The sequence below is a fragment of the Chenopodium quinoa genome, unplaced genomic scaffold (genome assembly GCF_001683475.1).
Source record: "Chenopodium quinoa cultivar QQ74 unplaced genomic scaffold, ASM168347v1, whole genome shotgun sequence".
Taxonomy (NCBI): domain Eukaryota; kingdom Viridiplantae; phylum Streptophyta; class Magnoliopsida; order Caryophyllales; family Amaranthaceae; genus Chenopodium; species Chenopodium quinoa.
The window spans coordinates 6,566,667-6,590,306 of record NW_018744304.1 but is presented as its reverse complement, the minus strand read 5'-3'; the positions used below and the strand labels follow the sequence as shown (position 1 = coordinate 6,590,306).

General features: G+C 38.2%; 1 protein-coding gene across 1 annotated transcript; it reads left to right on the top strand.

Moving 5' to 3' along the window:
* Nucleotides 1-20,833: 20,833 nt before the first annotated feature.
* On the top strand, nt 20,834-23,082 carry LOC110695862. Its single transcript, XM_021873088.1, has 3 exons — nt 20,834-21,853; nt 21,946-22,551; nt 22,651-23,082. Exons 1-3 carry the CDS (start codon nt 20,834-20,836, stop codon nt 23,080-23,082), a joined length of 2,058 nt encoding a protein of 685 aa, XP_021728780.1.
* Nucleotides 23,083-23,640: the final 558 nt, after the last annotated feature.

The window sequence follows — 23,640 nt, the reverse complement described above, 5'->3', positions numbered from 1 at the left end:
AATGAGGCTTTTTGTGAAAATTGTGGAATTTTAGGTCATTGGGAACAAGATTGCAGGAGTTCCGTGGAGCAAGTTAATGCCTTTCAAGCTTATAGGCAGAATAACCCATACTCCAACACCTACAATCCTGGGTACCGGAATCATCCATACATTTCCTACCGGAGTACCAATGTTCAAAATCCACCACCACCACAAGAACCACAGGCGCCACAACAACAACAGCAATGTTGGCCAGAAGAACCAACCACAACCACCCCAATGTTGGCCAGAAGAACCAACCACAACAACCCTCCTCATCTTCCGACCCTGCTTTGGTAGAAATTAGAGCGATGCTGGTTAATATGCAGAAGCACATAAAGAGTAGGGATGCCCAAATTGATTCAATCTTAGCACACAATAAAATTGTAGATAATCAAATTGTGCAACCTTTCCGCTACTCTACAAGCCCATCAACAGGAAACTCTGCCAGCACAGCCGACCAGGCCTACGGATCAAGCCTATGCAATTAATCTAAGGAGTGGTTTAAACTATGAAGGGCCCCCTATGCCCAGAGATGATGTACCTGTTTTAATAAATAATGCTAATCTTGATTCCGTTAAACCTGACAATGTAGCTAATAGCCCTGCACGGCTAAAGCATAGTACTAATACATCTGATTTTACATTGCAGGGTACAACTCCAAGGAAGGTGGCCACTCCAGATAAGAGCAATAATGCTCCAAAGCCAGTTATCAAACTTCCATTCCCCAATCGTCACTTGAAAACAAATTTGGATAAGCAGTTTGGTAAGTTTCTAGAGATGGTAAAAGATTTGAAGGTAACAGTTCCCTTCACTGAATTAATCACACAAATTCCTGCATATGCAAAATTTATGAAGGAAATATTGACAAGAAAAAGGTCTATTAGTGAGGTAGAGACAGTAGCTTTCACTGCAGAGTGTATTGTCGTACTTCAAAATAAATCTCCACCTAAATTAAAAGATCCGGGTAGTTTTTCTATCCCTTGTCATATTGGCAATCAATTGATTCATTATGTGATTTGGGTGCTAGAGTTAGTGTTATGCCACTATCTGTGTGTTCCAAGTTAAATATGGGTAAATTAAAAGCTACTAATATTACTCTACAAATGGCCGACCGTTCTTTTAAATACCCCTAGGTGTTTTAGAGGACGTTCCTGTTAGAGTAGGTAAATTTTATATACCTGTTGATTTTGTTGTTCTTGATATGGCTGAGGATATGTAAACTCCAATTATTTTGGGTAGACCATTCCTTAACACTGCAGGAGCAATTATAGATGTGAGAAATGGCAAATTAACACTATCAGTAGGGGACTATAAAGTTATTTTTAATCTTAATAATACCCTTAAAAGCGCCATGATAGAGGAGAAGTGCTTTAGTGTTAATGTGGTTCAAACTTATTCTAACAAGCCCCAAGATCTTGTAAAAGATCTCTTGGAGGCAGTATCTTGTGTTGCATCCTTTTCAGATGAGATAGACAAATGGCAGAAGGAAGTTGATGCAATAGAAAGAGCCCTCTACACTGTCGGTCTTGGCTTTGAGGATGAAAAGGTGAAATCAATCAAGCATTTTGTGGTAATTGAGCCTACGGTGAGTGTTCCGCCAGATCGAGTTGCAAGTGCTAAATGCAGTGACAATTTGACGATCGAAGAGGGATCTTTAGTGCGTAGCATTGAAGAACCCCCAATCCAAGTCAAGGAGGATCCACCAGATAAGGTGAATTGGCGTCCCACAGGGTATGTTAGGAAGCCGCGTCGTAGCCTAAACATCGCTCGACCGGGTGAGAAACCACCCAACCAAGTGTTAGGTCAAGGGTCCTAGTTCTTGTACTTGGTAAGAAGGTCGTGCGGGACCTAGATAAACCAGCACTTTGCGGGAGGCAACCCGTATTTCTTGCTTTCTAGACTAGTCTTTCTTTTATTTTACTTTATTTTTATTTTATTTTTTTTAGAGAGGAGAGGAGAGTGCAATTTTACCTTTTACAAGTGTTTTTGTACAGGTATAGATTTGACAGGTACGGAGACTCAAGAAAAGAAGTTGAAAAAGAAGAGATCCGATTTGGGCACAGGCCCGATCGGGCGCGAAAGTAAGTAAAATTCCAGCTTTATCTTCGCCCGATCGAGCGCGCAAGTGAGGTTGGAAATCAAGCTATTTTCGCCCGATCGAGCGCAATTTTTGAGAAATCGAGTAAGGAGAAAAGATATGTCGGGCGAGCAAAGGGCGAAAATTCCCTTCGCATTCGCACCCAATCGGGCGGAGCTTGCCCGATCGGGCGCGCAATTAAGTTTCCAGAACAAACTATTTTCGCCCGATCGGGCGAAGCTTGCCCGATCGGGCGCGCCACTTTTTGGACGACCTATTACTTTCTTTCCTTCCTTTTCTTTTCTCACTTTCTCCTTATTTCATCTTCTTCTTCATCACTTTCTCTCTCTAAAACCCTCATTTTCATACCTTCAAACTCTACTTCTTTTCAAGATCTTCTCTAATTCTTCCATCCAAACTAAAAATTTTTAACTTATTATTAATCCTCTCATCTTTCCCTTTGATCTACACTATATTTCTACCACTTTCTCTCAAATTTTTTTCAAAACCCTAAGAGAGAGAAAGCTTCAAATTCCACCATTTCACAAAAATGGCCTCCAAAAGATCTAGGACCATAAGGGGTGAAAGCTCAAGGCAACAACAACCACCATTGGTTGACCCAGAGCTGCAAATTCCGGGATGGAGCGAGGTGGTGATAACCTCACAAGAACAACGACAAAGGATGCTCAACCTCATCTCAAGGCAGGTAATCCCTACACATTTTGTTCATCATTCTACGCTTTCTAGATTATGAATTGATAAACCGGTAAAAAATTGTTTAAGGGTATTGGAATGAGTGGTTTATTTCAATTGCATTATGATACATTGATACTTATGACTATTTAACTTTGGAATTTATTTGTAGTTTTAATGTGATAAAATATAATGCTTTGATTACTCATGTTCGATTCCGTTTGCTTAATAATGATGTGAGATTGACTTTGAAAGAATTTGGTAAATTATTTGAGTTGAAATCGGATAGACCTATTGAACCGCACCAAGACAACATTTCCGTTGTCTATATCAATCCCTCACGGGGGATGCTAATCTAAACCTCCAACATTCCAAGGGCACTTGGATACAACATCCCGTGCCAAAATTTTGGCAACGGTTTGTTGGCCTCACTATATTTGGGAGGCATGAACCCGCCAATGTAAGGAGGGATGAACTAGAGTTGTTAGGGTCTTACATGATCCCTAGGAGTGACAAACTAAACATACCTCATAGGATAGCCCAACACTTCCAACGGGCGGCCAACGCGGCCGTGAGTGGTAGGTTTAGGGCCCCTATTTATTTTGGCGGTTTAGTCACCCACATAGCGGTCAAGCACCTTAACTTTGTTCCTAACGACTTTAGGAAGGTATTAGGCCCAACTCTTATGGACTTACCCTACTTAGGTAGCCTCAACTAGATCAACGTCATAGGGGGTGAAACCTGGTGGGTAATCCAAAAGGAGTCGGGTAGAAGGGACAATGCCTTTACGTTGCCTGACCCCGTTTTGACTAAGTTTGAGAAGGGTCAACCTTCTTACACCTTTGATTTAGGTAACCAAGGTGAGGCTCAAGCGGCTCACCAAGCACCGCCTTCACCACAACCTCAATGTCACCCTCAACCACCACCCCATCCCTACACTTATGACATCCTCACTTCTTTCACGAACTATAACATCGAACCAAACGCCCCTTATGACTTCTCGGCTTTTAGGAGCCAACTAGATAGGATAGAGATGGGGCAAGGGAAAGTGGAGAGTATGGTGCGAAACCTAGATACTAGAGTAATGTCCCTAGATAGGAGGGTGGGGCATGTGGAGAGAAACGTTGGGAGGGGTTTATACCCCATGTATGATGACTATGCATGTCGGGGGGCTTTTCCCCCCGAGTCACTTGTTCCCAATTGGTTTCAATATCCTCAAGGAGGATATTCGGACCCGAGTGCCTTTGGTACCTATGTGGACTACTCTTTGGTCCACGGTTATGGGACCGATGCTCCTTTTGGTGGGCTTGGGGGGAATGTAGACCCTAACTATTTTGCAGGTAGTCCGGGTTACGGAGGTGGTGGTTCGAGCCATGGAGGAGCCGGTCCTAGCCATGGGGGAGGCTATTTGAGGATGGATGAAGATGAGGAGTAGTTACTCTAGCTACAATCCCAAGTCAATGAGGGCATTGCTTGATTTGGTTTGGGGGGATGATCTTGTTTTTGGTAACTCTCTTCCTTTTCTCTATTTATTTGCTTTCTAGTATAGTTCTATTGCTTTCCTATATTAAAAAATACAAAAAAATTGAAAAATAAAAAAAAATCCAAAAATACGTTCCAATGAATTGTAAATCATGCTTCCCTGTGCCCCTTACTTGAGAAAGTTTGTTTTGATTCTTGGTTATTGATGATAAATATTGTGGATTAGTTGATCATGATTTGATGTTTAATTGCCTTGGAACCCTAACATGAGTCAATTTTGCCCAATTGCTTGTGAATATAGTGCTTGACTAGTTGATTTGGTTAGGAATGTGTGATAGTTCCTGGTATTTCAAGGAATTTGAGTATTGGTTTGCAACTATAAGTATTATTTATATGACTCATTATTATGCACATTGAGGAGGACGAAGGCATTTGTTAATTTAGGTAGCCTTCAGATGATTGTAGATACGTTTGTTCCCTTCTTGCTACCCATGTTGTTGTCTTGACTTTTTTTTTATTGTTTATTAGCCACATTACAAGCCTATTTGGCCCCATTGGTTACTAGTCCCAAGCTTGGCTTGGGGGAGCTATTAGTGAGTGAGGTGAGGGAGTTTGTAGTGTGCTTATTATTTGCACAATTTTGGGTGGGTTTTGAGAAGTTATTTTGTTTTTGATCATGTTTATTTTTGATGAGTTTGAAATTTATATGTTCTTGAAAAAATAAAGCATGATGTTATGAAAAAAAAGAGAAGTTCAAGAAAAAAAAAATGAAAAAAATAAGTGAACTTCAATAGAAAAAAAAATCAAAAGAAAAAAATTGTTCAATGTTCAAATGTTCTAGTTGGAGGTCAATCAAAAATAAAAAAATTGAGCTTCAATGAAAAATTCAAGTTGGAAAGTAAAGTTTGTTTATTCACTCGAGTTCTTCATTATTATATCTTATGAGTGAAATTGTAAGAGTTGGGATTGTTTGTATTGTTTGGAGTTGTATTTGGTTGATTTTTGTTAGAGTTGGTTACATAGGAGATGTTGATCATTATTTATTTTGATCATGGGTTTTACTAGGATTTGCTCCCTTAAGCATAGATTTTCTCTCACTTGTTCCCAAATGATTCCTACCCTTTACCCTAGCCTTACATTACAATCTTTAAAGACCTTTCGACCTTTATGCATAGAGTTGTATGAATGTGAAAGTGTTGTTTATCAATACAAGTTATGATTTGACGTATTACGAGTCGACTAGTAGGTTGAGCATACATCTTTTTATACACACGAGAGTGTGAGTTGGGAGGGCATTGTTCACATTAAAGGGGTTGGTTGGAGAGCGATCGAGTACATCTTTTACTCACCACATAAATGAAAGTTGAGTGTGTGAGCACTAGTCTTGAATTCTATATGCTCTTGTGGTTTTCTCTTTTTGACAATTGTTAGGGAGGAAGGGAAATTGAATGGATTTGATTGGTTGACTTTGAAGCATGTTTATTGGATTTACCTTGAATTGTTTGTGCTTGATTTTTACTTTTTGGGGTGAAGCATATTTATTTATTCATTGATGAGATCTTTGCTTAGGGACAACAAAGGTTTGGCTTGGGGGAGTTTGATGTGTCTATTTTATATAGTATTTTACCCCCGTCCCTTGGTCATAATTAGTAGTGTTTTTGGCTCTTTAGAGCCACTTTTATTACTAATTGGTGTTTTATAGTGTTTTCGTAGTTTTTGTCAAGTTTTGTAGGAAATTGCACTTTTGGAGCATTTTCCCGGGTTTTTCATGGATTAACTACGGAAATTGGAGGAGCACGACCATCTTCGAAGCCTAAGGCTGGTTAGAGTCATCAAGGCGGTGATTAAGGGCTCGGTATATGTGATACCGGGGCATTTGGACCGAATGATCAAGACCCTAAGTGAATATCCGGGTTGGGCCGAAGAAATAAGCCCAATCGAAGTCCCAAGCCTTGAGGTGAAGCAAGGGCTCGATCGGGTGAGCTGCTAGCTCGATCGGGCGCGGCTGGTTTGAAGAGTACGCGGAGAAAAAGGCGCGCCCGATCGGGCGGCCTTTAGCCCGATCGGGCGCGTGTTTTTTAGAGGACCTGATTAGTTTTCAATTAGGATTTGTTTTTGGGATATTTAAGTACGATTTTTGTACGTAATTTTGAGGACCTTCTCTTTTATATTTTCTCTCTCTCTACTTAGCTTTTAGATTAGTTTCTCTCTCATATACTTTTGTTCTTAAATTTATTCTTAATTCCAGATTTCTTTGGTAACAATTTCTCTTCTCTTAATCTTAGTTATTTATTTTATTCCTATGATCATGACTTGTTTTATTGCTTTGATTAGTTTAGTTTTTATTATGTGTGAGTAGTTTTATTTCTAGGGTTTATGGGGATCCATAAATAATATGAAGGGGTAATTTATTGTTGTTAATTGTCAATGCTAGATTAATTTCCTATTGATTGATTTAATGCTCTGTGACTAGATTTGCGCAGATCTTTTATGCATGAGTTTGACAATATTGATTTGAGATTCGACAGATGAGAATTAATGTTTAGTCTAGTTTCAATAGGCAGGTTAATTTATAAATGGTTAAGTCGAGATTCAAGAGATGAGATTTAATGCCGGTAGATTAATTGTGTGATTGTAATACGTAGCGAAAGACCTTTATGATCTTATTAATGTATGCATTGATGATTGATTATTATGTTTTACCCTGGAATATTATTTATTGGTGAACCTATGCCCTAGGCCTTTTATTCATTGTTTTCTCCTTATTCTTAATCTCCGTAGTTTAGTTTTATATCCAAATTTACATATTGGTTACTTGATAATTTAGATTACTTTAATTAATTAGGAATAGAAAACCAGTTTTCATGTGGATTCGACCCTACTTCCCTATCTATTATTAGTTAGTGGTTTTAGGAATTACTTTTGATTAGGGGATACGACTTTACCCTGTCAAGAACACTTCTAAGTTCGGTTTCCCAATCGTTGAAGTTGAGAAAGTTAAGCCTTGTTTTCATTGTTAGAGGTAAAGAATTATTGTCATCATTGTTACGGCTACCCATCTATGTCAAAATAAGGAAAAGTTTAATAATTATGTTTAATTTAAAATTAAAGTACCATAAACGCATTCATTTGGTAACTTTAAAACACTTTATTCAATATTTAGATGATCTCAATTGAATTTTAAGTGATTCCAAGATCCTTTATTCGTGCAATAATTGACCGGACTTTGGCCCTACCATCAACCATTACATTCTCAAGGTGAGTAAACTCTTTACTGATTACAACTCTTGTAATTATTGGTTGAATAATTAATCATCACATGTTTAATTATTTCCCTTTGCTTCAAGGTTCTAAACTCTTTAGGTAACCTTGTTGAGCATAACCAAGTAAATTTGTAAAATTTGTTTTACCCTCACTCCCCTAAGATATAATATGACACCCAGCTTTGGCATGACCCATCATAAATATCGAAGGTTTCATCGGATTTTTAATTGGAAAAACAATCTCAATATTACTGGGACCTAGATTCATTATGTTGTGATTATTTAGTGAACTCTAGCGCATCATCAATCAACACAAATAAAATCTAATATGCATAATCTACTAATGCAATAAAATAAATCATGACATAGTATGACCCCTTAGTCCTAAGAAAACTAGAAATGAAAATGCTCCCATTCGAATCATCATGGATCTCCATCCACCTTGCTCCTTTGGGCCTTCACTTCATGAGCTTCTTTGAACTAACACTTTTTGAATAACTATTCTATTTACTTGAAATAAAAGTTACAAAAATACTTAACGGTACGCAGACCGTATTTAGATTACAAAAATACTTTACAATGCACATATCGTATTTAAGAATCTATGGTCCACACTAGTCTATATACAACAACATAATATCATATATTATAAAAGTGTCATATAATAAATCACTCAACATGCTTGTCTAAACTACAACATCGAATGTTCATAATAAAGTCAACGCATTTCCTAAAATATCTCATATTTTAATCATAATTAGATAATATCATATATTATTCATGACCGTTTATAAAATATCATATATTTAATTTAGTCATGAGATATAATTAAATCATATTTTAATCTAGAAAGATAAATCATATTTAATCTTCCATGATTATCCTAACAAATTTAGGAGATTCTATCCTAATTACTAGTCAATCAAATAATTTTAAAATCAATTATATCCTAATCTAATTATGGGATAATCACATTATTTAAATCAATTATTATCCTTTTGGAATATGCTTAGAATATCCTAATCAATCTTATCCAAAATTAACAACTTTAATTAGGATAATTACCAATTTAACAAATTTAAATATGGATAATATCAAATATAACAACTTTTGAATATTTGATTTTATCCGAAAATAAAAGATTTTATCCAAATAAAACCGATTTTTATCTTTTAAAATAAAAGATCATATTTTCAAAATATTTTATCTTATCCAAAGTAAATCTTATTTATCCCAAAATAATTCATAATTATCTTGAAATAATTTTTAAATAAGATAATTAAAATGTTTTTTTTTTTGAAAAAACCACAAGCAACCATCGCCGGCCACCGTGGTTGGCTAGCCGAAGCTATCCACGGTGGCTGGCTGCCTTGACGGCAGCCACTGCCGCAAGGGCAACAGCACAGCAGCAACGCCTGCAGCCGTGGTAGCAGTTGTGCAACGCTTGCACGCTGCTGCCCACAACCACCATCGACCGCCTGCCCTCTCTCCCTCCCTCCCTCTCGGACTGCCACCTAGTCGGCAACCGCCGTTGCTATGAATGAGTTATGCTTCGATAAGTGCAATTATTAGATATATCAAGGATCACTATTATGGAGATAATAAGTTCATTCTATTGGGTCGTCAATGTTTGGTGCTAGATATGACAATTGATCTTTGGGCTAGCTTTATGGCCCAAAGCCTTATATAATGGATCCTACGAGATCACACATAAGAGTACCGGGTTAAACAAGTTAGAGGCCCATTATTAGGCCTCATGAGTTCATGACTTACCACATTGATAATTGGGCTTGGATAGTTAGAAGAGTCTAATGGGTTTTGGACTTGACATGGTTTTATTTCTAGATATAATCTATAAATATAAACCATGCCTAGGGTTTCATGAGACAACAATTGAGATACAGTGAATTGTCACACAAGCAACCAGGTTTCTCAAAAACCCTAACTCTCTCTCTCTACTCGGCCCTCTCTCTCTCCTCCCTGTCCGTACGGTCCTCCTCCCCGGGTGGCGCGTGGGTGGTGTTGTGGTGTGTTCGTGGCTCAAATCTCCGTTGAAGGTTGATTGAAGTGTTCAGTCACAACTAACTAGCATTAGTGGAGGTTTGATCCATGCTCGTGGACTAAGTAGAGGAATCACGCTTGGGGTTCTTTATCTCCCATTGTTCTTGCTCGATCGCACGTGGAATCACGCTTCAAAGGTACGATTATATGTTCTTTATGTGTTATGCATTAGATCTTGGGATTAGGTACTGTATGAATATGATTCATGTTTTTCCGCTGCGTAGTACCTATAATTTCCTACAGTGGTATCAGTTAGCCTATTGCATTTACGCATATTGACTATAATTCTTTGATAGACCACAATTTTAATTCAATTAGGAGGGAGAATAATTAATTATGGTTCAATCTTTATATTAAATGGAGATTTAATTTTTGGGATATGATTAAATATGATTTAATTGCTCAATTGTTCTAGCAAAATCTGAATTTAGCCCTAGTTTTTTTGAAAATTTTTAATTGAAATAAAGCCCTAAATTTTGATTTTGTGCTTAATTTTGATGATTTTCGAATAATTTATGCTTCATAATTTTAATTAGATTGATTTGATACATAAAATATGATTTTTTGTATAATCAATATTTTAATTTAGTAAATTCATAACACCAAAAACCCAAAAAATACATGAATTTGTAGCTTTTTCTCTCTCTAAGTTGAGAGCTTCTCTCACTTCAATTGTGAGTCTTCTTGGTCATCGAGTTATTTGCATGCATGCAAGCGATCCTATTGGGCAATTCTTGTTCTTCCTATCTTAGTGGATTTCTTCTCTAGCTTGGAAAGGCTACTCCCTTTCTAGGATTATCCCCTGCAGCAAAATCTTTTCACCTTCCCTTCTTCAATCTAGGAGCTGCACCAATTAATTCTCCCCTTTGCTAATTATTTCCTCTGTCTTGAGCCCCGGACTGTTGCTTCTTGGGCTGAGTTTTTCTTCATTTATTACACCTGTCGGGCATGCATAAGAACTCCTAAGCTGTTTAACTTTTCATTTTTGCTATAAATGCCCGTGTTCAGGTAGCATCAAGCATATCCCCTTCTTTCTTCATTACTTCTCTGCTTATTCCTCTGTTTGAACTCTTTGCTTGGTGTTTTTCTTCTGCTTATTCTCTGCAATGGAGAATAACAACTCTGATTCAGTTTTTAGAATGGGAGACTTGGTCCCCACTCCACAAAATAACCAACCTCATGAGAGAATTAATTACTTTAGGTGTGTAATTGGTAGCTTCGTGGGTCATAATCCACCATCCGTGGAATATGTGCAACACGTGGTAAATTCAAGATGGATGTGTAGAGGACATATAACTGTGCACAAAATAGGAATTTACTTCCTATTCGAGTGTAGAGAGCGTCTGGATATTCAAGGCATTATCAGGGAGCACACCACTATTTTTTATGGTCGAATAATCGTCTTCAGACGCTATGAACCACTTGATGTTCCTCAACACATCGAGTTTGCCATGACACAAATGTGGGTAAGAGTTTATGGTTTACCTTTCCCTTTTTTGACTACTCACTGGGCCAGGCAGATTTTTGAGCGTATAGGATGCATTGAAACGCTCGATCAAGTCAGCGATCGAGCGCCGCGTTTTTCAGAGCTACGAGCAAGGATGATCATTGACTTGTCTTAACCACTGATTCCGGGCTGCTTTATTCCGGTAAGTGATGAGAAGGTCGTATGGGTGTATTTTCGATACGAAGGAGTGTTCAAATTCTGCAAGCAATGTGGCATGGTGGGTCACTCGACTAGGCGGTGTAATCTCACCTCACAGGTGGCGCGGCGTCGGCTGCGACAAAGGCTGGTTGCGCGTGAGCAAAATGGGTTGAGAGTGCTGTACGACCCAATGAACCAACCTTTTTATACTAATTTAATTCATGGGCTTCCAGATCGCTACATTTTCAGGAACACAACGGTGAACCTCCGGCGACTGGAAGAGCCGGAAGATCTGTATGCGGAGATGCGGTGGCAGCGGGACAACGACATAACAGGGTCTGAGTTTGACCAGTCCTCTCCGTCAAACGACAAGGAGGTGTTTTATTCTGGTGACGATGATATGGATGATGATTCCGACAACCACGGGGAGGTGGATTTCGCCCCGAATCTATCTCTTTCTCCAGGTAGAAGATACGGGCTAACGGAGGACCCGTATGCTCAATTCTTCCCTCGCCGCACTACTGTTGCTGCGACAGAGGAATAGGGGAGGGGTATTCCAACCATCTCTGAGGGCCAAATTCCAAGGTGGAGCCCGAACCAGACTTCTTCTAGAATCCACAGGGTCGGGTGTGACCCGAATTCTCCGCCAATTACACGGATCCGATTTGAAAATTCCCACTTTGAGGTGGGTGAATCTTCAAGGCAGCAGTTTGGCAACTCTAAGTTTGAAGTGGGGGAATCTTCGAATGCGGCGGGTCGTCAAGAGTCAACTGGGCCCACCTTGTTCCAAACGTTGGGTATTGATGAATGGTCCACCATCCCTTTTAATCAATTAAACAATTCAACTCAAACTGGTCTGCTTCAGGAAATTCCGAATGTGGGTCTCTCGACTTCAATGGTTGCGCATAGCACTATGCCATCTCAGTGGATGGCGATTTCGCCACCGTCGCCGAGGGTAACTCGAATTTCTCCCCCTTCTTTTTCTACTTTCCCTAATGCTCTTAATATAATTGAGGTAGGGAGGAGACTTGCTCATTCTCTCCATAATGGCCGTGCGGCTGTTTCTCGGGTTTTTTTGGAACTAATTCCGGACACTTCTGTAGACACCTAAAAATGTCTCCCCAAAACCAAACCCGATGATGAACAACCTTTCACCACCATTATTGGTCGGGTTGAGTATTTAATTTTTGGAGTGCTTAAATCCAGATTTCCATTTCATAAACCAACCCAATTCCTAGCCCATTTCCCCAAACCATAACTTATTTTCCTCTTTTCGTGCCTTTAAACCCAAAATAATTCATTTCGTGTCCTTTAAAATCAATCATTTCGTGTCCTTTTTATAAATACATTTATTTCAGTTTATTTTGGTCCATAATCTGGGTCTAATGATTGAATATTTGGATGGGTCTTTAAAATATCTTTTTAACGATATATTACAAGCCCAAATCCAAGTTATAACAAATAAGTTATGGCCAAAATATTAAACTGAGCCCAAACTGAACCTAAACCCACCTTACCTACGACCCAATGATCATGTAGAGGGTCCAAATTATTTAATCCAATTCCTAAAATAATTAGGATTAATTAGAAGCCTCTATAAGTTTCTAAAAGATCTTAATTATCCTTTTTGAAAAGATAAGATTAAAGAGTTTGAAATTGAATAAAACTTTTCTTTTTGAAAATCCTATTTATATCCGAATTGAAAGACGTTCAAAGATAGACAGATATTATTTTTGTACCTCATAGTTTTTATCCAAATTTTATATGGTTGGATAGCCCATGAAATTATCTTTCGAATGATATATTATAATATCAATTCCGAGCAATAACGGAAAAGATATGAATAAAATGTCAAACTCTATCCAAAACTGACACCGTCTCACTATTTCGGCTATATCTTTTGTTATACACAATATTTTAACCTGATTCTAATTGGGTTAAAAATTAAACTTCAAGAGCTTTCCAACCATATCTTATTCATCTTATTCCAATTTCTGGTTCAAAAGATATGATAAAAACAAAAACCACAAAAACTGCTGTCTATCGCAAGAGTTTTATCCGATTCGAATTCTTATCTTTTCTTGATTCGACCCCTCTTTTCCCCTTATAAATAGAGGTCATATCTCCCCTTTTTGATTCATCAACAAGCTTGATCATCAAATCCTTCTCTCTTTCTCTCTTTTACACCAAAAATCATTCTCTTCTCTCTCTCCCATATTCTAAGCCTTAAACCTATATTTCTAATTCTATCATTTCTTCCTTAAGCGCTACAAGGAGTTCATACAATACCCAAAGTTCTATACTGTAACCAAGGCGTGAAAGGTATAAATAGCTGAGGGTTTGAACCAAATCAACGCTACTTTTAATTTAATTTAATTTCTATTTGATTTATATTTTTATTAAAGTTACTAACAGTTTATTCATGATGTAGCAATTCAAGGAAACGCGGAATGTGAGTAATTAAATTAATCACTTAATTACTCTTATTTTTATTCTTATTGCTAGTATCATGATTAGGGTTATTATTATTATTTGATTTGACTAACAATTTATTGTTAAATTGCTTCCAATATTAATGTTTATTCTATTATATTTTTTATGATCACCATATTGCATGTTAAAGGGAATATGTAATTGAAAATCACGCCTAATAAGATAATTTGGACAACCGGCTTAGGTTCCTTTTTAATCTTGTTATTAAATCAAGTGATCACAATATTTTAGAATTATGTGTTGCATTAATATTCAACCAATTTAGCATAATAATAGTTTGGAGCAAATTGAATATTTTGTTTGTATGCCTTTGAGATCGCAGGAATGCTTTTCACAATAAGAATCGAGTAGAGGCCAATACGGGCGAATGTGACTCCATGACTCACTTCGTACCATCATCCCCGATCCTCCTTTCGTGGTTCCGAACCATATGGAGTTAGTAATCTCATGGATTATGAATGGGGTGTAACCTTCACGGGTCAATCGTTGTTGCCTTTCGTTGTCCCTTTTCGTGGTTGCCTTTAATGATCCGTGAACGGTTTGCAAGTTCCTTAAAAACTTGTTGGCGGCTCCCTACTTTCCTTGTCCCTAATAGTTGTCCCTTATCATATGTCAATTACTACTTCCTATAAGTTCCAAGCATATTCAAACATGCTTTTAACGTAGGCGCACTTCGAGTGACGCCTACAATTTGGCGACTCCACTGGGGAGGATTCTTGATTATTTATCGATTTGAGTGATCGGTATTTAATTAAGATGAGTGGATGAGACTTGAAAGATTCTTGAAAAATATTCCTGTGATTTAATTGGCATTGTCACATATGCTTATGCATTTTAACTTAACTATTTTGCCACAATAGTACGTGTTCTACGTATGTGGCTAGCCCGGGGGATTTATGCTCTATCAACCCGAAAACGCTCATGGCAATAATGGTTCATCCGAGTTTTTAAATCCACCCAAACCATGGAGTCGAGTTCGATTTCATCACGAACTCGCGGAGCCGCCCGTTGGCATACACCCTCAAGGGAGGCTGTCTTGCTAACGCGTCCAAACTCTTAACCATGGTACCCTTTGACACCCAAAAGCTTGACCATAGTCGAACATAGAACTTGACTTTAGGTTGCGAACTTCATTGCATCATGCGTGACGATATGCTTATATGTGCATTTTTTTATTGAATTTTTTTAATTATTTTTTTTCTCTTATCAAACCCTTTTTTTTATTATTATTATTAGATTCGAGCCATAGAATTCTTTTTTTTTTTAATTTTTGAGCCACCTGGATTTTTATTCTCGTATACTGCACAAGAGTCAACTTGTTTTGGTCATAGCCGGAGTTCTAGAAAGAGTTACATGTCGTACCACCTATGGATCTGTAGCCCCGAGTTTTATCTTTCATTTGGAATTGGTTTCATCCCATTCAAAATCACAGATAAAAAGGTATAACTGATTTACTATAACCTGTCCAGTTTAGGTTTTTTTTTAGCGTCAACCTTTTTTTTTTTATCGTGTCAAGCTAGTCTTAGCCAAGTCCTTTAATCCGTGTCAACTCGTATAACATAGGATTGTAGATTTTTTTTATTTTTTTTTTTACCCATGAGTCTTAACTTTTCTAGAATTCTAGTCCTCTTCCTAGTTTCTTGTGATCGATTTTTGTGTTAACCTTAACATGTGTTCTTTGTCTTTGATTGTGGTTGATCTTATTTATGAATAATGATTGTCAATGGACCGTTTTCACTTAGTAAATAGAATAAACATTAAAAAGGGACAAAATTAATCAAGTTAGTTTGTCTTTTAGTCTTCCGTGCTATTTGGTCATTAGGTCCTTTGTTTTTCGCAACGTCCTCATGTCTAGCCATGCGATCATACCACGAGTTTTAATAAACTCACCTAATCACACATGTTGAGTCGTTGCACACACTTTGTCTTCGAATAATGTACTTTATTGATTATGATCGTATACTAGGGCCATGCATGTATCGTTTTCCATCGTAATAGGAATGAGTGGAGTATTTCCCATCAGATTTCAAAATTGTTTCTTACGCTCTTCCTTTCCAATCCGAGTATTGAGTGAATGCATTAAGTGAGTTCATCCTTACAAAGTACTTGAGACTAAAATCACTAGGCAATAGTTGGAAGAATAAGGGGAACGTCACTCCTTCCTTCTCTCCTTCCAATCAAAGCATCAACAACAAGAAACTTTTTTTTTTTCACCAGGCGGCAAGAAGTTACTCATAAACAGCCATGAATACAATGCACGATGCATGCTTCTCACCAAGATTTCATGTTTTCTTCTTCTTTTGTTTCAAACCCTTCCCCCTAAAAAGTCTAGCATAGGTTCTCCTTACCCATGTGTCTATATGTCACATTTCTTACCTTCTTCATAAATGAGCATCTCTTTCTTACATTCGATCATGTGATAAAAATAAAAAAAATAAAAAAAATCATCAATTGGCGAACTAAACATAAGGTACACCAATGACTTGAGGCACCTTTGCAACCCTGTCATTCCCTATTAACCATTTAATCACATATCCATTTCTTCGTCAACCAATTTGAGCCTCGTCTAACGTTTGGCCTTCATTTTTTCAACCCACATTCACTCAACCCTGGAATTGGAAGATGTGCAATTTGTGTAACATTCAAAAAGCAAGTAAAAAAAAAAAGCAGCAAAATAACAATAAAACAATGTCTAAAGGCAAGTGTTCCAATGTCTTTGATATGAACATGTCTCAAATTGCGTCTCTCATCGAGTGCTTGGTACCGTGCCTGAGAAACATGAATGCTAAGTGAGTGATGGACCGCATGATCTGAGATTTCCTACATTGATTTAAAAGAATAAAAAAAAAGAAAGAAAAAAATTCAAAACAAAAAAATGTTGAAAATAAAACTTGCAAAGTCCAATTCACAATTGCATATCTTGGGGATTTTCTCGGGTATGGAGCCTTGTACCCTTTTCTTCTTTAAACCATCAACTTAACCATATTACAACCCTTGAAAGACCTCTTTGAGGTGTACATACACTTGTGCAAAGTTCGGTTAGAGCTACGTTGGCCTGATTCTTAACGGATACGTAGGCAACCTCACATTGAGGTGCGACCACATTCAATATTCATATCTATGCATGATCGAGTCAAAGAATATCAATGCTTACCCCTACCCATTTAGAGCTAGACTTGGGGGCTTAAACCCACATCATTTAGCCTACCCAGCCTAAAGAGTCACTATTTTGACTCTTCTCACATAAATTTCCATCACCATAGCCTTTGCAGCTAGCCTTAGTATCACATTCACACACTTCACTCACACATCCATATCCATATCAATCATCCTCCCCTTTAAGAACCCTTTTTCATGAAATCTTGTTTTAACACTGTGCATGCTTCATCATCTTTCAAGACAACATTCATTAGAAGAAACATTGTATACTTGCTTAGCTTCCTGACCTGAGCAAAATTCATTGTTTCATGCATCGCATATCGTGCTTAGATCCTTGACCTAAGAAACATTCATTATGCAATACTCATCAACCACTTCTTCTATATACGTGCTTAGCTTCCAGACCTAAGTGACGTTCAAGATCATTTCTTTACGCCATATATGATGCTTATCTCCATGACCTAGTTCATTCATCTATCGTGTCACATGATGTAATTGTCCTTAGCCTCCTGGCCTAAGAACATGCATCATGCATACATTATTTCCAAGACAATCAATTCAATCCATACGATTCATTTCGTCTTGCTCAAGGAGGAAGTTCAAAACTTCTTCCTTTTTTTTTTATTGTTTTCTTTTAGGGAAGTTTAAGAAAAATTTCAAAATTTTTATCGAGGGAAGTTTGAATATAAAATTTCATTTTTCACGTATTTCTTTTTCAGGAGAAAATCGGTACCCTCCACTCGTCTCATGACAAAAATTGACGGAAAATTTTTGCTTTTGCATCTTCGTTTAATTTGCTTGTGTCTGCACACACACATATACACACACACACACACACACACACACTCACAAGTCATACACATGTCATGTCACATCAAGTCAAACGTGGTCAAGTCAGTGGTCAAGTCAATCACAATATATACGAGTCCATTGGCAAATTTATTTTTGCAGGTCTCATCTACAGCCCACGTTCGGGGACAAGCGAACCAACTACAACCCACGTCCGGGGACAAGCGGACCATGTACAGCGCACGTCCGAGGATAAGCAGACCATCTACAGCCCACGTTCGGGGACAAGCGGACCATCTACAACCCACGTCCGGGGACAAGCGGACCATCTACAGCCCACGTCCAGGGACAAGCGGACCATCTATAGCCCACGTTCGGGGACAAGCAAACCATTTACAACCCACGTTCGGGGACAAGCGAACCAACTATAGCCTACGTCCGGGGACAAGCGGACCATCTACAGCCCACGTCCGGGGATAAGAGGACCATCTACAGCCCACATTCGGGGACAATCGAACCACCATCATTTCACGGCGCAAGGTTCTCGATACACAGAGACTTGCAATCTCATCATCTGTCGACTTTTTATAAAAACGTTTATTCCAGTTTATTTTGGGCCATAATTTGGGTCTAGTGATTGACTATTTGGATGGGGCTTTAAAAGATCTTTCCAAAGATATATTAAAAGCCCAAATCCGAGTTATAACGAATAAGTTATGGCCAAAATATTAAACTGAGCCCAAACCGAACCTAAACCCACTTTACCTACGACCCAATGATCATGTAGAGGGTCCAAATTATTTAATCCAATTCCTAAACTAATTAGGATTAATTAGAAGCCTCTATAAGTTTCTAAAAGATCTTAATTATCCTTTTTGAAAAGATAAGATTAAAGAGTTTGAAATTGAATAAAACTTTTCTTTTTGAAAATCCTATTTATATCCGAATTGAAAGACGTTCAAAGATAGACAGATATTATTTTTGTACCTCATAGTTTTTATCCAAATTTTATATGGTTGGATAGCCCATGAAATTATCTTTCGAATGATATATTATAATATCAATTCCGAGCAATAACGGAAAAGATATGAATAAAATGTCAAACTCTATCCAAAACTGACACCGTCTCACTATTTTGGCTATATCTTTTGTTATACACAATATTTTAACCTGATTCTAATTGGGTTAAAAATTAAACTTCAAGAGCTTTCCAACCATATCTTATTCATCTTATTCCAATTTCTGGTTCAAAAGATATGATAAAAACAAAAACCACAAAAACTGCTGTCTATCGCAAGAGTTTTATCCGATTCGAATTCTTATCTTTTCTTGATTCGACTCCTCTTTTCCCCTTATAAATAGAGGTCATATCTCCCCTTTTTGATTCATCAACAATCTTGATCATCAAATCCTTCTCTCTTTCTCTCTTTTACACCAAAAATCATTCTCTTCTCTCTCTCCCATATTCTAAGCCTTAAACCTATATTTCTAATTCTATCATTTCTTCCTTAAGCACTACAAGGAGTTCATACAATACCCAAAGTTCTATACTGTAACCAAGGCGTGAAAGGTATAAATAGCTGAGGGTTTGGACCAAATCAACGCTACTTTTAATTTAATTTAATTTCTATTTGATTTATATTTTTATTAAAGTTACTAACAGTTTATTCATGATGTAGCAATTCAAGGAAACGCGGAATGTGAGTAATTAAATTAATCACTTAATTACTCTTATTTTTATTCTTATTGCTAGTATCATGATTAGGGGTATTATTATTATTTGATTTGACTAACAATTTATTGTTAAATTGCTTCCAATATTAATGTTTATTCTATTATATTTTTTATGATCACCATATTGCATGTTAAAGGGAATATGTAATTGAAAATCACGCCTAATAAGATAATTTGGACAACCGGCTTAGGTTCCTTTTTAATCTTGTTATTAAATCAAGTGATCACAATATTTTAGAATTATGTGTTGCATTAATATTCAACCAATTTAGCATAATAATAGTTTGGAGCAAATTGAATATTTTGTTTGTATGCCTTTGAGATCGCAGGAATGCTTTTCACAATAAGAATCGAGTAGAGGCCAATACGGGCGAATGTGACTCCATGACTCACTTCGTACCATCATCCTCGATCCTCTTTTCGTGGTTCCGAACCATATGGAGTTAGTAATCTCATGGATTATGAATGGGTTGTAACCTTCACGGGTCAATTGTTGTTGCCTTTCGTTGTCCCTTTTCGTGGTTGCCTTTTATGATCCGTGAACGGTTTACAAGTTCCTTAAAAACTTGTTGGCGGCTCCCTACTTTCCTTGTCCCTAATCGTTGTCCCTTATCATATGTCAATTACCACTTCCTATGAGTGCCAAGCATATTCAAACATGCTTTTACGTGGGCGCACTTCAAACGACGCTTACAACTTCCCCTTTTTATGAGCCGTTTTCCCTATGATGCCAGTGACGGAGTTTGATCCTCCGAATTCCCCGGTCTCACACCCGAATTATAGGGGTGGTTATGGTGGTGCTAGTGGTCTTGATTATGTGCAATTGTGGCCGCGGAAAAGGGTCCGAGAAGAAATTCACTATGAAGCTCGGTCTTGTGAAGATGGCTCAGTCCGAGAGTGCTCTTTTACGCCGGATTGGATTACAAGGAAAAGGAGAAATACTCTTGATAGGTGGTCTGAGAAGGGTGGGTTCATCTTATGGAAAAGGAATAAAAATGAGGGCTTCGAATTCAAGTCAAAGGCAATTTCTGATGTTGATATGGCTAGACAATGGGGGGTGACGGTGCGTGAGTCACGGCTCTGCAAGGCAGAAAGAAGCAAAGGGAAAAAACGCATGCAATGTTATTCCTCCTCCTCTTTCTCAAGCCCTTCTAAAAAGAGGAAGGAAGAGGAAGTGTCCTCTAAGCAACAATGTGATGATGATGACATGGAAATCGAGGTTCAACAAGCTATTTGGAAATCCATGGATGAGTGTTTTGGTGAGGCGGCTTCACCGGATCAGCCCTCAATGGATATATGAAGATCATCTCTTGGAATTGTAGGGGTCTCAATGACACACTAGCCCCTACACATCCATATTTAGTGTGGCTTATCTCTACTAAATTTCCTATGTTCTTGTTTTTATCCGAAACTAAGATGCCTTTTGTTGATGTAAAACTTGTATTTAGTTTTTTCTCTCCAAATTTTTCTTATGGAGTGGATGCGGATGGTACTAAGGGGGGTCTAGCGGTTTTTAGTTGGTACCAAGGGGTTGTTACTTGTGTTTTGGCTACTCCGAACTACATTTTGTGTAACCTTGATGATGGTAATGGAAGTAATAGAAATGTGATGTTTGTTTATGGAGAGCCTAAGGTAGAAGATAGAACTAGAGTGTGGGATGAACTCACTACTCTCCTTTTGATAACTCCTAATTGTCTTTTGATTGGTGACTTTAACCAAGTTGAATGCTTACAAGACAAGCTAGGAGGCTCTTTAGTAATAAAGGGTTTGGATGCTTTCATTGATTGGCGGCTTGACAATGGGGTGATCGAAGTTCCTTTCTCGGGGCCTCGGTTTACTTGGACTAACAAGCGTTTGGATAATGGTCTCATTTTAGAACGGCTTGATAAAGCATTTTGTACGGATCAATGGTTTGCGGATTTTCCGGAAGGAAGAATTTTTCATGAGCCAATAGTAGTTTTGGATTATGCAGCCATTATTTATGATTCGAATCCTTCTATGCCTCGGTCCAACCGTCCTTATCAGATTGAAAGGTGGTGTCTACGCTATAATGCTATCAAAGGAATGACTAACGATATTTGGGATATCACCATGAATGGATCTAGCATGTTTGTTTTAGCTAAACATCTTAATTTATTCAGGAACCGTGCTAAAAAATGGTGCCTGGATAATCGGACTTTTTGGGGTGCCAACTGGCGGTCCATCACAAATAATTTAAGTAACCAAGGCGATGCAATTGTGACGATTGAGGAAGGTGAAGAGTATGTAAAAGGGGTAAATGACATTATCCCTAAGTGTAGGTTGGACTTTCATTACTGGCAGCAACGACTGAAAGATAAATGGGTTAGAGAGGGTGATTTGTCTTCTACAACCTTATTTAACAGGATTAAGCAACGAAAAAACGGAGGGAAATCCTTTCTCTCAAAAATGATGATGGTGAGTGGGTTAGTGGCCATGATGATATTGCCGATTTAATCCAAGGTTCGTTGAAAAAATTCTTTATTCCGAGCCTTTTGACTGGTATTCAGTTGGAGGATGATATTGACCTTTTATTCCGCGAAATGGTTTTCCTTCAATTGGAAGAATCAGAAGCTTTGGCGTTGGTTAGACCTTTTAGGGGCCAAGAGATTCGGAAGGCGATGTTCTCTATTCATCATCTCAAATCTCCAGGTCTGGATGGTATCATTGCTGAATTTTTTCATGTCCATTGGGACTCAGTTAGGAGTTCGGTTATAACAGTTGTTCAACATTTCTTTGACACTGGTTTTATGCTGAAGGAGTTTAATGCGTCTCTCCTTGTTATGCTTCCAAAAGTTGAGAGTCCGGAGGTAGCAGCACATTTTCATCCTATTAGTCTTTGCAACACCATTTATAAGTGCATCACGAAATGTATGGTGAATAGGATGAAAGGTTCTCTTCCGGCCTTGATTACGGAATTCCAACATGCTTTTGTGCCGGGTCGATCTATGGAAGACAATATTCTTCTAAGCCACGAGTTGACTCATGTTATTTCTAGCACGCGAATTAAGGCTCCTATGGTCGCCTTGAAGATTGATATGTCTAAGGCCTATGACCGAGTTAACTGGGCTTTTATCCTCAAAATTCTCAAGGCTTATGGTTTTCCTGAGAAGTGGGTTTGATGGGTTGAACAATGCATTACTACTGTCTCTTACAAGTCTCTAGTGAACGGGAGGGTCACAGAATCTTTTAAGCCCGAATGTGGTCTTCGTCAGGGGGATCCTCTTTCCCCGTATCTTTTTCTTTTCTGCATGGATATTCTGTCTAGGATGCTCCTCCTAGCGGAAGATATTGACCTGATTAAGGGGATAAAAGTTACGAGGCGTTCTCCTTCCATCTCTCATTTGTTCTTTGCAGATGATGCGATGATTTTCTTTAAAGCCACGTCCTCTTCGTGTGGGTATTTAGCTGATCTTCTAAGGAGGTTTGAAAAGGTCTCGGGCCAACAGCTTAATCTTCAGAAATCTTTCATTCGCTTTAGTCCTTCTACGTCAACTCAGGACAGGCAAATTTTCAAAGATATTCTGAAAATAGACCAGAAGGATAATTTGGGTACTCATTTGGGATCCCCTATTGATTTCACTAGTAGAAGGGCGGATAACTTTCGTTTCTTGGTGGATAAAGTGGCAAACAGAATTATACAGTAGAGTTCGCTTAGGCTTTCACAGTCGGCTAAGCTTGTCCTGATAAACTCCGTTCTCATAAGTATCTCCTCCCATGTGATGAAATGTTTCAAATTACCGGCCTCTACAGCAAATGCGATCGACTCCATCATTGCTAGATTCTTCTGGGCTTCGAACAAGGAGAAATGGATGCATTGGGTTAAGAAGGATATTCTGCATCTCCAAAAGGCATGGGGGGCCTGGGGATTAGAGCAATGGGCACGCTAAATGAGGCTATGCTTTTCAGACAAGTTCAGAGAATGCACTGCAATCCCCAACTTCTGGCCTCTAGGGTGCTATACCAAAGGGAGGAGAGTCCGCTTACTACTGGTCGTAAAGGATCAAAGTTAGGCCTCTCTCCATCGTGGGGAAGAAGGGGTATTTTCTCTGTTTCTAACACTCTAATTAAAGGTTTTGCATGGAAAGTGGGTTCGGATGATAGGATCAAGTTGGCGAATATGAAATGGGTAAATGGTAAGGTGCCCATTATGGCCTCCAGCCAACCATTAAGAGGGGTGGGGGCAAGAGTCGTCAGTGAGTTTT

Excerpts from the sequence above, each read along its gene's own strand:
- LOC110695862 (XM_021873088.1), top strand. The coding sequence starts at position 20,834 with ATGCCTTTTGTTGATGTAAAACTTGTATTTAGTTTTTTCTCTCCAAAT. Across the intron at positions 21,854-21,945 it reads TTCTCTCAAAAATGATGATG|TTGGAGGATGATATTGACCT; the intron begins GTGAGTGGGTTA and ends ACTGGTATTCAG. Across the intron at positions 22,552-22,650 it reads ATGGTTTTCCTGAGAAGTGG|GGGGATCCTCTTTCCCCGTA; the intron begins GTTTGATGGGTT and ends GGTCTTCGTCAG.